General features: G+C 50.1%; 1 protein-coding gene across 2 annotated transcripts in view; it reads right to left on the bottom strand.

The window, feature by feature from the left end:
• The window catches only part of KAZN (kazrin, periplakin interacting protein), a 1,159,438-nt gene that overhangs the window by 467,736 nt on the left and 677,720 nt on the right, over window positions 1–13,982 (bottom strand). Inside the window, exons 1-2 of one of the 2 annotated variants that reach the window (XM_067017036.1) lie at window positions 775–854; window positions 403–652 (exon numbers count right to left, since the gene is read on the bottom strand). In XM_067017036.1, the coding sequence (XP_066873137.1) occupies window positions 403–637 (235 nt within the window). In that variant the 5' untranslated portion in view covers window positions 638–652; window positions 775–854. Of the gene's footprint in view, window positions 1–402; window positions 653–774; window positions 855–13,982 lie in introns of those variants that run through there. The other variant, XM_067017033.1, reaches the window with a different exon arrangement.

The raw sequence follows: 13,982 nt of genomic DNA on the forward strand, positions 1-13,982 counted from the left end.
AGGAGCCTCCGGAACTGGGGGGAGCTGTGGCATTCACCCCTGCCGCGGGTGAGGGCAAAGGCCTGGGCATGAAAAGTTTGCCCACGGAGCTGGGGGCTGTGTGCAATCTGAAGGGTACTTTCTGCTGCCGGTAGGGACGCGCCGGCTGCGCCTCGCTCTCTCTGGCCAGGACAGGCGTGACCGTGTGAACCCGTGCACGCTGCGCCCGGGTTTTCGTTAATGACAGCAGCCTGCAACTCCCAGCAGGGGAGCAGCGCCGGCCACCGCCGGCCGGAAAGGGTTACAAGCCACAATGCAAGGCGGTTTCGCCGCGGCCGTGGGGGCACCGAGTCCTCGGCCCCCTTCGGGTCCGGGTCCTGCTCTCTCGCCTCTCCTCCGCCCCGGGCGCCGTACGATCCCTACCTTGCGCGCTGCGCTGGTGGTTCTCCATGTTCGCCGCCGCCGGGTCCGCCGCCGCCGCCGCCGAGGCGCTGGCCGCTGCTCCCGGGCCCGGGCCGGGGCCGCCGCCGCCGCCGCTCAGTTCCGCCAGTCTCCGGTTGGTGGCCGTGAGTTCGGCTCGCAGGTTGGTCATCTCCTGGCTGGCCGACTGGACCGCCCCATCGATGCGGAGCGCGAGCTGCTTATTGTCTTCCATCATGCTCAGGATTTTGGCCTGGGGGCGAGAGAGGTGACAAAGAGCTGCATGATGCGCCGGGGGCGCGCGGCCGGGCACCCCCGGCTCTACCTGTTGGGTCCGCCGCGGCCCTGCTCCCCCGAGCCCCGACCCCTAGGCACCGGCAGCGCCGGCTCCTCCGGCGCAGGAATGACAGCGGCGCCTCCAGCCGGATCCGCGGCGGTAGCGAGGCGGCGGGGGGAGGGGGGGAGGGGGAGGAGGAGGAGGAGGAGGAGGAGGAGGAGGAGGAGGAGGAGGAGAAAGAGGAGGAGGAGGAGGAGGAGGAGCAGCGATCGCCTAGACCCGGGCGCCGAGAGCGGCTCGGAGACGGACACCGCGCGCCGCCCGCACTCTTTCCGTGGAGCCTACCATTCGCTGCGCGCTCGGGAGGGGGCCCGGGCCGGGGGCGGGGCCGCTGCCTCGGCCTCTCGCGCCCCCGACTTCGGGGACACAGCCCCCGGGGGGCGAGGGCGGCTGACGGCGGCCCGGCGTGGGCCGAGGTGGCGCCCCTGGCTAGGGGTGGGGGGGCGCCAGCTCCAAGGCCAGTCCTCGGTCCCCTCCTTGGAGCCGTGGGGCGGCCCCCGCCCTGGCGAACTCTCTCCTAGCTCGGCGCAGGGGCAGGGGAGGCGGTGGGTGCTTGGGAGAGAGGGGTGTTCGGAAGAGGGGCCCGGGAGGGGAGCGGGGCTGGAGCTCCGGAGGGGGGAGCCGCATGCCCGAGCTACGAAGTGGAGTTCCTGCTTTGCTGGTTCCTTAAAAGGTGGGTGGGAATTGTTCAGCGGGAAGCTGGGCTATCTCACTGTCCGCCGCCCCCACCTGCGCTGTCCCCCCTCCTCCGAAGGAGCACCCTGTCTTTCCCCAGGGTGGATCAGTGGGGCTCTGGCCTCCCCACCGCCCTGAACCAGTGTGTGCCTCTAAGGTGGTCCTAAGCTTCTTAGCTTGGGGGGGGGGCAAACCAGGAGGGAAGACTGGAAGGCGTCAGTGGGACTTCCCTCTTCCTTCTCTTACTGGGAGTAGGAGTGTTGAGGCCCCGCTGCCTCAGTTTACCTGCTCCTTCTTCCTGGGAGAACAGGGGTAACCTTAAAGTTGATACACCCATCAAGGGCCTCTTTCTCCCAGAGCGCAAGCTTTGCATTTTTCACTGGGGCCCTGGATTCCAGCCACCAGACCTTGTTACCATAGCAAGCTTCATTCCATGCAAATAGGACCATTTAAAACAGGCAGCGTAACCCGGAACAACTGAACAAACGTGCACCACCATTCCAGCTGGGTCAACCTCAGGAGGGCAGCTCAGGGCCAATTGCAGAAGCTGATGATGGTCTCTGGCAGGCACAGAGGTTGCTCATCCCCCAGATTCCAGGGCATTTGTTGGAAGCCTACCGTGTGCAAAGCGCTTAGGAGGCATTATCATCTCTTTGGAGTGAGGGTTCTTATTCCTAGTGTAGACATGAGGAAACAGGCTCCGGGCAGGGTTAAGCAGTTTACCCAAGGGGCCTGCAGAAATCAGGTGAAACCAGGACTGGAAGTAGCAGTCATCTGATTCCAAGTTAGCCCCACTGTGCCTTGGATGCTAGATTTTTTTTTTTTCCTTTTAGATGTAACCATAAAAATGCACTCTCGCTCCATCCCCCTGTGAGCACGGACAAGCTTTTGTGAGAGAGCAGGTTGGTGTTAGACAGTGGAGCCTGTGGCAGCAGACTTAATTTTTCACTTGTCCACTCTACTCAGCTAACTGGCCAGCTGGGTCTTGAACCCCTGGCCTTAGTCTCATAAGCGCAAGTTCTGAGCCACTGGGCCAACCAAGGCACTTAGACAGGTTGGTAGTTTGGTAAACCAGGATTTAGTTCTTTGAAGTCTTTCAGTTTTGTTACAGAGGAACCATCAAAGATAGAACTTTGTGGGTCTTCAAGGGAGGGGTGTCATGTTCAGCCACTGTGGAAAGCCATTTGCTGCTTCCTCAAACAGTTAAAGATAGAATTACCCATATGATCCAGCAATTCCACTCCAGGGTATATACCCCAGAGAGGTGAAAACAGGTATTCAAACAAAAATGTGTACACAGATGTTCACAGAAGCACTATTCATAACAGCCAGAGGTGAAACAACCCAAATGTTTGTCAACAAATGAATGATTAAACAAACTGGGGTATATCCATACAGGGAACGTTACTGAGCCATGAAAAGGGATAAAGTATTGACATGCACTACAATGTGGATAAACCTCTAAAACATTACGCTAAGTGAAGGAAGCCAGACACAGAAGGTCACATATTATACGATTCCATTTATATGAAATATCCAGACTAGTAAATCTATGGAGACAAAGCAGGTTTGTGGTTACCAGGAGTTGGGGGAAGGGGAGAATGGGGAAGAACTACTTAACAGGGACTGAGTTTTATTTTGGGGTGATGAAAATGTTTTGGAAATAAAGAGAGGTTGTGGTTGCACAACATTGTGAATGGACTAAATGCCATCGAATTACTCCCTTTAAAAAGGTTAATTTTATGTTATATAAATTTCACCTCAATAAAAGAAGTATGTAAGCAAGTACCAGAAAAAGAGGAAATGAGCTGTCCTGGAAACAAACCTTCTGAGAAAACAATTAAGAGCAGCTCTATTTGAAGAGCTGTGTGTGTGTGTGTCTGTGCACACGTCTGCGCTCACACCTCTGTAGAGCACTCATCAGTAGGCATAGTAATTGATCTGTTTACATGTCTCTTTCCCACTTCACTGAGAGCTCTGCGTGGGAGAAGGAGGGTGGTCATTTCTTACCGTGTTATTTTTCTTTGCATCCTTGCCACCTAACCCCCATAGGACGCGCTCTGCAAATGAATGTGTGTGAGCAGTTTGTACAGTAAATAAACTGACCAAGTGTTACTCATTTTCCTCTTCAGTGAGATTATTCCCACACACCAGAATCTTCAAATCAGGTCAAAACAAAACAAGCCAAACCCGAAAATCTAACCAGGAGAAAATGAAGCAAAGACCCATTCCTTGGGCCCCTTCTCATCTCTCTCTGCCCTCCTCTTCCCCAACTGTGCTTCTGAGCTTTCAAGAAACTCTCCTTAGAAACTCCTGGGCTGCCTCCTAGGATTTTAAAGAATTTTATTTTTTGAGATTTTTTTTTTTTTTCTAAAATGAAAAAAGGGGCTTTTCCCAACTGTGTCTCCTTACGTTCACTCACGTGCAAAAGGATCAGATCTCAGACGTAAAGTCCAAGATTAATTACCCTCTAGAATCCACTTGATTTAAACTGAAAAGTTTACTTAATGTACCTCTCGCCCTCCCCCAACTTCCACCGGCACTTCTACCTAGGTGATCTCAGGTAACAAAGCAGTCACAGAATCTGTGTCCTTTCCCACTTGCCTATCTGTAGGGCTAATATGCATTTACAGTTCATTTATTGGGGGACACATATAAACCGATGGCTGACGGGCTCCAGAGCTGTCATCCATAGCTCTCTCTGGGGTTTGCAACTATGAGAATTTAACAGTACTGTGTGTTCTGGTTCAAGATTCTCCCTTCTGCATGTTCCTAAAGTAGCCCCCACCTCCCACCGCAGTAAACTGATGTTAAGAACCAAGCCAGAAAATGTGTTCACTTCATAGGGACCTGCTGCTGTTTCCCCAGTGTCACCGGTTGCCGTCTCTCACCATCAGCAAAACCCCATCCAAGGTTCAGGCGGTGCACTGGCCCTTATGCAGTCACCAGCCTCCATCAGTATGTGCTGAATGTCTGATCTTCCTGGGCAGAATGAACAAACTATGCCATGCACATTGAGTGCCTGTCAAAGCTTGCCTGGGCATTTTGGAAAGTCTGTAAAACCAACCCAGCTCAGAGAAAGAAAATTCCTGATAAGAACCAAGGCAAAGAGCCTAACTCATTGCTGACAGAACTGTCATACCCACCTCCCTTCTTCCATAAATAGAGTGATTTTATAACGTAATGTCCAAACTGGGACACTTTTGAGAGTGAAAGAGGGTGCTATGAATAATGAAGCTGGGACAAGTGGCATAAACTGGAATGGTTCCAGGAAACCCAGTATATATATATATATATATATATATATATATATATATATATATATATATATATATATATATATATATATATATATATGGTCACCCCACCCGACAACCTATTGCAGATTGCTATTTGGTCCTAGAAGGCAACTTTGGGATCCTTTACTCCAGCAACCTCATTGTCTACTGAAGGAGAAACAGAGACTTTGGTTCTCCAAAGAGCTGGTGGTTGACTGCACAACTTCATCTCCCCATCCCCCATAACTTCATCTCCCCGAAGATTCTTGCTTCTGTCATTAAAACCCTTTGCATCCTAGGTCTCCCCAGGAATTCTCGCCACATATTACTTTCCAAAGTACTTTCACATCTCTCTCCTTATCTTCTCTTTGCAACAAATCCATCAGGTAGCGGCGGTACCTGGAATCTGCATTTGGCAGATTGATAATACACTGAGTTTAAAGGGTTTGTCCTAATATCACGAAACTGGACTAAAAGGTCCTTGAGACAAGCCCCGTATCTGCATGTCCTTCCTCCTCTTAGCCCCTAGTACTCAATACAAATTTGTCAAGTGGTTGAGCTGGGACCAGGCCTAGGGTATCCCCACGTGTGGCCTCCTTTTCTCTCTGAGTCCATCGGGCATCTGGTTTCTGTCCGGCTCAGGGGCTGGAGGCAGCATTCAGGTGCTTCTCCTCGCAAAGTTAAGTTCCTACGTGGGGCCTGGTGGCGCAGGGGAGGTCTGAAGGAGAAGCCCAGGAGTCAGCGTCCTGAGAAACCGTGATGCTTCTTTGGGTCGGCATGTGGCTGCCCATAGGAGCCAGGAAGAAACGTGGTCCTGCCTCTTTCACTTCCTGCAATCAGTGTCCCTTACCAGGCTTTATGAGGCACGCCTCTGGACAGCAGGCTGGTGTCAGTGTTTCTTAAAGTGAGGCTGAAGGCCCCTGGATGTGGAGTCCCCAGAAGATGCTCGTTAAAACGGAGACCCTGAGCCCTAATCCTGACCAACCAGAATCTCTGGGGGAGGTTCTGGGGATCTGCATTCGCTGCAAGGTTCTCAGGAGTATCTGGGGAACAGTGAAGTTTGAGACTCACTGCTCTAGGCACCCAGGGCAGGTGCTCGTAAATCTTGTGCACACGTGTCAAATCCATAAATTCCAGGAACCTCTGAGCCCCAGGAACGGCTGCGAGGGCTCCCTGCTCTTTCTCTTCTGCATGCTGTCCGTCCCGTGTCTTCCACCCCCCACTCCCCCCGAGGGTCCCCAGGGGATCACCCCCTCTCTCTGCCGATGGATGCTCTGTTTATTCAAATTGTCACATGCGAATCCAGGCCAATCTAGGAGATGTATCTTTTGTACATTTACATGGTTTACTTTGGCTGAGTGGGTTTTAACGTGTACTCTGGGGAAAAGGGCAAAGCATCTCTCAGGCAGAAGCAATCAGGTCTCGGGCTCCGGGTAAGAAGACCAAGAGGAGGGCAGAGTCAAGGACATAGAGGAGAGTGTGCAGGTGGTGAACCCGAACAGCCAAGCTATATTCCCTTCCCAGCAGTGCTCACCCACCTACCTCCGTGAGTCACCCTCAAAACCACGCTTATGAAATGAAGGGATACAGAGAAAAAGAAACCAGGAGGGAAAACAGGGCAGAGGATTGTGGGGCTCAGGGAAACAGCCCGCAGGTTTAAGATGGGGATGTATGTGTACAGGTGTCGATTATAGAGGTGTGTGTGTGTGTATGCATATAGGTATACATGTACACTATACACACACATACACACACACACACTTCAGTGTGGACACTGGGCACAGTTACTAGTGTGAAGCCTGCCATTCTCCTCTTGACTTCCCAAGCAATTTCTCATCTAAAAGTTGGGAAGTTGGTCAGGTGCACCCCTTCCCTGCATGTATTTAACCAACCAGGTCACTTCTGCGTATTTTCCATTTGCAAACAGTTCTCGAATAATCACTTATAATTCAGAAGCTCCTACATATGAAATAGATAAATATTAACTATACATAGTAACTATAGACAAACACATAAGCATAGATATTTATACCATCTATTTTTTGATAGACGTGTACTCCCCCCCACACCCTTGAAGTTTCCTTGGTTTTTTGTTGTGTTTTTTATTTGGCGTGGTGCGGGGCTTACAAGAGAATGTGCCTGAGGGTCCGGTCTCCTGGCTCCTGGCTCTGTCATGGCCTCCGTGGACAAAGAGTAACAGCCAAGCAAAATACAAAACCCTGAGACAAATATGTCCACCTGTGGAGAATCATCCCTACACCCCAAAGAACTGGTCCAACCCCTAGGTATCTTGCAGGACCTCCTGCCCTCTCATGTCTTGGCTCTCTCCATGCGTTGGGGATTTTATTTCCCAGCAGCCCAGAGTGGTCTCTGGAAGGTGCCCTCAAATGGCTAAAGAGGATAGACTCAAGTCTTCCGGCCATTCAGTCTTCAGCTCTAACTCCTTGTCTCAGCACATCACCCTGACTACAGCCTAATGGCCAGGCTACGCTAGCTGACGTCAACAGTGATCTTACCCTTCCCTGAGGGCCAGAGTAGCTTCAACTCCATAGGCTCTGGAGTTCGTCAGATAAGGGTTCAAGAACGAGCCTTGCCACTCACTAGCTCTGTTGCACTGGAAGAGTTGCTTAACTTCTCCGGGCCTCAATTTCCTCGTTAGTAGAATGGGATGATACGGGGATAAGATAGGATAAGTCTATCTACTTCATAGACTTGTTGGGGAATTAAAGGAGGCAATGCGTGGGAAGCAATGGGCAGTGCCTGGTGTCTGGAAAGAACTCCATAGATGTTGTCCATGATGCAGACACAGATGGTGGAGATGACAATGGGGAGAATGATGGGGATGACGACCGGGAGAGTTGTAAGGACGGCTCCCATCCTTTGGGCACCACCACGGCCCGCCGCTGTGCTCGTGCACCGGTTCCCACTAACTCAGGCTGAATCACATGATGCCCTATCAGCAGATCAGAAAAAAACCCCTCAGGCTTGGAAGGCTTTGCTCCCACTCACCCAGCTAAAAAGCAGCAGAACCAGATTAACACCCAGGTGTGTCTCTGCCTTTTCCTTCTTTCCTATTTTCCCGCACGCTCCATGAATGCAGTCTCAGCCCGGTGTATGCTGATGCACGGAGGGACCTTCCGGGTCCCAACCCTACGCCCTTCATTCTCTGCAAAGGCACCGATCTGGTGGAGAAGCAGGTGAGGGGGCTGCTCTTCAATGGTCAGTGCATTCGTTCTTCCAGACCCTGGGGACCCATTTGGTAAATTAGGTCTTTGGGTTCATGAAATGATACCCCAGTGGCCTGACATACTTTACAGAGCTACCCTAAATGGGTAATTTATTCTTTTCTCACTGATGGTATTATTCTTGTGATCTCCATCCTATAGAAGTTGTTTTCTGTCGGGGGAAGGGGGCAGTGATGGGGGTGTATATATGTTTTAACAGAAGTGCATTAGACTTAGTAAGGAGCAGAGTGGATTTTTCCACAAATGGAACTTTCTGGACTTCTTTCTCCCCATATTGTGCTCTCTCTCTCATTTATTTAACTAAATGCTATCTTCAGCAGGAAAGTTTTTCCACTCATTTCTTCTTCCACCCCTACCCCTTGCCCAGACTCTTGTGAGTTTCTGGGTCCTTCTTAGTTCATTTTATTCTACTCCTAGGATACCTTACGCGCTGAGCAAGTCCCTCCTAAGGATCAGTGCCCCCTCTTCCAGACAATAAAGAAGAATGTGACCCTCAGTCAAGGCCACATAGGAGTCACTATACTAGACACCAATCAACCAAAGGAACTAAGACCCTAAAGCCCCTCGACAACTCATTATATAGAGGCGTCTCAGATACAGTGATGTGTACGGTCTTTTTTAGGAATTAGAAGTAGCTGGAGTAGGAAAGAGCCTTGGAATCTTGCACCTTGAGTCAACACTAAACCTTCCCAGCAGTAAAGTGCCCTGGGAAAAATAGTTATTAGCCAAATAGTATATATAGACTGTTCAATCCAGTGTGTCATGAAGTCCTGCGAACGTCTGCCCTGATACTAGGATTATCTATCCGGTTGTATACGTAATTAGAAGACAGCTATCTTATCCAACATTTGGCTCATTGGGATAATGTGTCCTAGCCAGTAAATTGTGAAGTTGCCATATTTATCTTGATTGACTGCCCCTTTGTTTACCTGCCTTATTTTATGCTGGGGAGATGTAAAACAATTTATAATCCAATATTTGGAACCACAGGGCCACATCATTAGGCGTGTGTGCAGTTCAAGAGGGAACTGTATTTGCTCAGAGCAATGTCAGTTACAGGGCTTTCCGTCAGCACCCTCAGCCAGCTTGGTAGAGAAACGGTACTCTGACACCTTTGCCCAGGAACAGCTAGCTACCGATATTTTTCCTTTTGAAAAACAAAAAAAATAGGTTTGATTTTTTTTATTTATTTATTTTTTATTTTTATTTTTTTCTGTATGCGGGCCTCTCACTGTCGTGGCCTCTCCCTTTGCGGAGCGCAGGCTCCAGATGTGCAGGCTCAGCGGCCATGGCTCACGGGCACAGCCGCTCCGCGGTACGTGGGATCTTCCCAGACCGGGGCACGAACCCGCGTCCCCTGCATTGGCAGGCGGACTCTCAACCACTGCGCCACCAGGGAAGCCCATAGGTTTGATTTTAAAGGGGGTGAGGGGGAACGTAAAAATCAGTGCTGAGGGGAGAGACGCACTCTTGCTCTTTGCCAAGTGCTCCTTGGCATCCTGCGCCCATCTCCACAGCCCTGGACCCTCCGTCCAGCACACTGGTTTCATACCCAGCCCCTCAAACCATGCGGATCCTAAGAGCAACCATCCATCTGTCCAGGCTCTGAAACAGCTGTTGTGTATCAAAGAGATGAGACTGTTTGGAAAATAGAAACAGAGCTGCGTTCTTCCCCCAGCCAGTGAGGAGCCCCCAGGGAGTCCTGCAGAAAAGTCACTTAACACTGGGATCCTGATAGCTTTGGGGAAGGGTAGTAAGCCTGAGTCCCCCAGGCAGCTTTCGGGAAGAAAAGAAAGACAGACCTAGGTGCTCATCGTGTCTTTCATTAGGAGGTGTCAAATCATAGCGTGAACTTCAATGTCTGCTAAAAGGTGGACCAGTCCAGGGCCCTGGCTACCCCACAGAGCTCCTTAGCACGAATTAGAAAAGATGTGTCCCCTTCTTGTAGGCACACGTAGCCCTGACTGAGGGCGCAGACCCAGAGCACGGAGGCCTAGCAATCTTGTGTTAGTTCCCTTTGGAAACCTAGCGGGAAATGATTACCAGTTGGATTTTCACCTTAAATCAGAGGGGTTCTGTGATGGAACTAGGGGTTTTTTCCTAAAGATTTTTTATATTATTATTATTGTCTTAGTTCAAAGAAACACATACTTTTACAAATCTATGTACACTTTTATATGAACACTGAATGAAGTTATTTTACATTTTTCATTAAATTCCAGTGATAGTATAAACCCTTTCTTTTTGGAAGCATTCTAGACTTTTTTTCAGAAGAGGCTAAATGAGCTGCCAGATTCAGAATCCAGTTTTGCCTGAAAGTGTGCATGGAAGGGGTGCTAGGATAATTACAGTAATGATTCTAGTGGGTTCTTACATTGGCGCTAAGTACTTAACTTACATCCTTTACAACAGCCCTCTGGAGAAAGACGCTACTATTATTATTCCCATTTTACAGATAAGAAAACTGAAGCTCAGGGAGGTTAAGTTACCAAAGATCAGGCAACTGACAAGTGTCAGGGCTAGGACTCATGTCAATGGGATGCCAGTGGACTCCACTTTACTATGTTGTATCACCTCCTTATACCCCAACCTGCCATTTGTACTGTTGAAGCGAACAGCATAGTAAAGATGGGACTTATATACACCCCCAAACTGAGGATGGCAATGGATCAATAAACCCTTTTCTGGAGAGGACGGTGGAAGGAGAACAATGACTGATCCAGGAGTTCTTAGCTTTATCACTGTGAGGAAACTCAGACATCCCTGCTCAGTCCTGTGATGCTCATGGCTTCAGCAGCTCCGATTTCCTTCCTGCATGCCTCTGTCACTTTAATTATCAGCAAGTGAGAAAAGAACATTACCCAGTTGATGGACAGATTTTAGACCTGGAGGGGACCTCAAAGTTCATAGGTCAACACACTTTCTTTACAGATGGAGATACTGAGAGTCACGGAGATAATGTGACTTGCCCAGATGATCCAGCCACGGAGTAGCAATCCTATTATTCCAATTTGTTTGTGTTTTTGTAAGTGAGCACATGGCCATGGGAGATGTTCAGTAAACATCTTTTGAACTGAAATAAATTGTGACGTTTCATTTATCCATCTGAGGGGCACATCAAATAAACAGACTAGCTCTATTTCTGTTCGTGCTGTTGTGAAAAGCTTCCAAACTCAAAATGGGGTGAAATCCGCTGCTATGAAGTGTCCCTTTGATCTTTACACTACTTTTACTTGAAAATGATAGCAAACTTGGCAACCGATTCTTCCAGAAATTAATAATCAAACCTTCAAAATCTTCTTTGGTTTTTCCAACAACTTGAAACAAAAAGAAACTAAACATTTCCTATGGTGTCTCTCCCTCTCTCTTCCCATGCCCCGCTAGGGAACAGCTGTGTCTATTTAAGATTGATTTTGCTCTCTCAGAAAGGATCTGGTTTCTCTACACACGGAGCTGCTGCCTGGAGATGGCGTGTGCAGTTCTGAGAAGGTGTTGGGGTTCAGCTGACTCTGCTGTAATTCTAACAGACGATCAGCAGAAGCTGGTCTTCTCCTGGGGATTGGGTGACACGACACCTTGGATGACACAGGTGCGGTGGGCTGGGATGTCCTGCTGCCTCAGGAATCACTTGTACCCCCTCCTCATTCCTCTGGCCTCTTTGTGGTAGGTTGAGTTATTGTTCCTAATTCCTCAATCCCTTTCGATAATAGTATTTCCCATCCTGCCCTCTCCCTGGCGGCTTTTAAGCACTTCTCACCAGCATAGGCGGAGAAACTTTCTCTGTCCCGCTGGTATTAGGCTTGGCCACGTGACTGGCTTTGGCCCGTGGAATGTTAGCAGACTTGCAGCAAGCAGTGACCTGAAGTGTATGCACGGTTTGGCCTGGCTTCTTGTGCTCCTGCGATCCTCTATGAGAAGAGCACGCCCCTGGCAACTGTCTCTTTAGTCTCAGCCCAGATAAAGACACAGGGAGCAAACCTGAACCAGACCTACAGCCTGGAGTAAAACCCAGCCAAACCTGAGCCATACCCTCACCAATGTGCAGATGCATAAATGAGAAAAATGAGTATGTTTGTGAGCCCCTGAGATTCTGTGGCTGTTTGTTACACAGCAAAAACTGACTAATACATTACTGAAACTAGCACCTTGACTTAAGGCTGTCACTCCACATGCAAGTGAAAGAAAATCAATGTGGACTAGCTTAGATACCAACGGAGAATTTATTGGCTCACAAAGCTGGGAAGTGTAGAGGTAAATCAGAAATTCCAGAAGCTTAAGTAATGCCATCAGATCTCTGTCTTTCTTGCTCCTCTTTTCTCATTCTCTCCTATGCAAGTGGACTTTCTCTACCTAGAGAAGTCTGGGGAACATGGCCAGAAGCAGCTCCGGGCTTACCTCCTTCTATATTAGCTTTGTTAGTCTCAGAGGAAGAAGGTTCTCTCTCCCGGAGAAGAGCTGGCCTATCCCTGGGCCAGGCACGGCACTAAATGATTGACCCGGCTTGGTGTGTGTGAGCCCATCCTGGAGCCCCCAGTGAACCAGGCTGGTGGTCCCACCGGGGGTGCAGGGAGTGGGAAGGAGTACATGCTCAAGGGAGGGGGAGTGATTTAGCAGAAGGAGATGAGACACTTGGGGCAGCCGCAGGTGATGGATGTCCACACCCACCGCACCACTGCACCAGCAATAAGATGATTAACACAGGCCTGGGCAGCGAGTTAGGTTGATGACCCAGCCACTCACTCAGGCTCAGCCTCACCTTCCTAGGTGATTAGCTTTAGGCGAAGCTGCTCAACTTCTCCGAGCTCCCGTGTGTTCTACTGTAAAGTGGGGATAACAGAGGCCTAACTCATTATAGGACGGTGATGAGGGTTAAATGAGAAATTATGCAAAATCCTCAGTGTGTCTAGGAGATACCACAGTGTTTTCCCTCAGGCTCCTTGTCAAGGCCCCTGCACTTACCCACCCAGGGCCAGGAATATCACTTTACAGCTGTTGAAGGCTCACAGCTGCACCCCTCACCAGCAACTGCCCTCTGCGGCAGGGGCCTGCCTCATCCAAGGGTACCCCTCCACCCAGGGGCCAGCCCTCGGCCAGGGACTTGGATACAAAAGCCCAGCCCCTTTGCCTCCATTTGGGACCCCTCTGAAGGGCCCCCACCATCTCCAGATGGGGTAGCAGGGGCAAACCATATTGCCTGCCAACGTTTCCCTCTTCCCAGTTGACTTCCTCCTCCCTAGAGCACTCCCTAGTAAACTGCACATGGAGAACGTAACCTAAGGCGCGTCCTGGTGGCTGGCACACAGGGAGTGCTCACGGGGGCTGCTTATCATCATTGCCACTCATTTATTCATTCATTGATTCGGCCACCACCCATCTGCCAAGGGCACCCTTATAAGAGACAGGATACTGTAATGTACTAGTTAAGAGCACAGACCTGCCTTTGGAACCAGACTGCCAGGGATCAAGTCCCTGGTCTAGCTCCACCAGGCCTGTAACCTGCGGAAAGGCACTTGGCTTCTCTGTGCTTCAGTTTTCTCACATGTAAAATGGCAACACTAATAGTTTCTATCTCACAGGGTGGTTGTGAAGATGAAATACGACGATGAGCATACACAGTTTAAAACCGCACTGGGGGGCTTCCCTGGTGGCGCAGTGGTTGAGAGTCCGCCTGCCGATGCAGGGGACATGGGTTCGTGCCCCGGTCTGGGAAGATCCCACATGCCACGGAGCGGCTGGGCCCGTGAGCCCTGGCCGCTGAGCCTGCGCGTCCGGAGCCTGTGCTCCGCAACGGGAGAGGCCACGACAGTGAGAGGCCCGCGTACCACACACACACACAAAATAATAAAATAAAATAAAATAAAACCTCACTGGGCCCAGAGCAAGTGGTTCCTAATGTTTGCTCCTCTGCTCTGCACCGGGTGGTGCATTAGGTGCTGGGGATCTAGGCATGGAGAAAGCCCAGTCTCTGCCCTTACACTGCCACAGTCTCGTGGCCAAGATGGATAAGCCAACAGTGCAAAGGCTCAGAAATATGAGAGTCCTTGGTTT

The sequence above is a fragment of the Kogia breviceps genome, chromosome 1 (assembly GCF_026419965.1).
Source record: "Kogia breviceps isolate mKogBre1 chromosome 1, mKogBre1 haplotype 1, whole genome shotgun sequence".
In the NCBI taxonomy this organism is placed as follows: Eukaryota; Metazoa; Chordata; class Mammalia; order Artiodactyla; family Physeteridae; genus Kogia; species Kogia breviceps.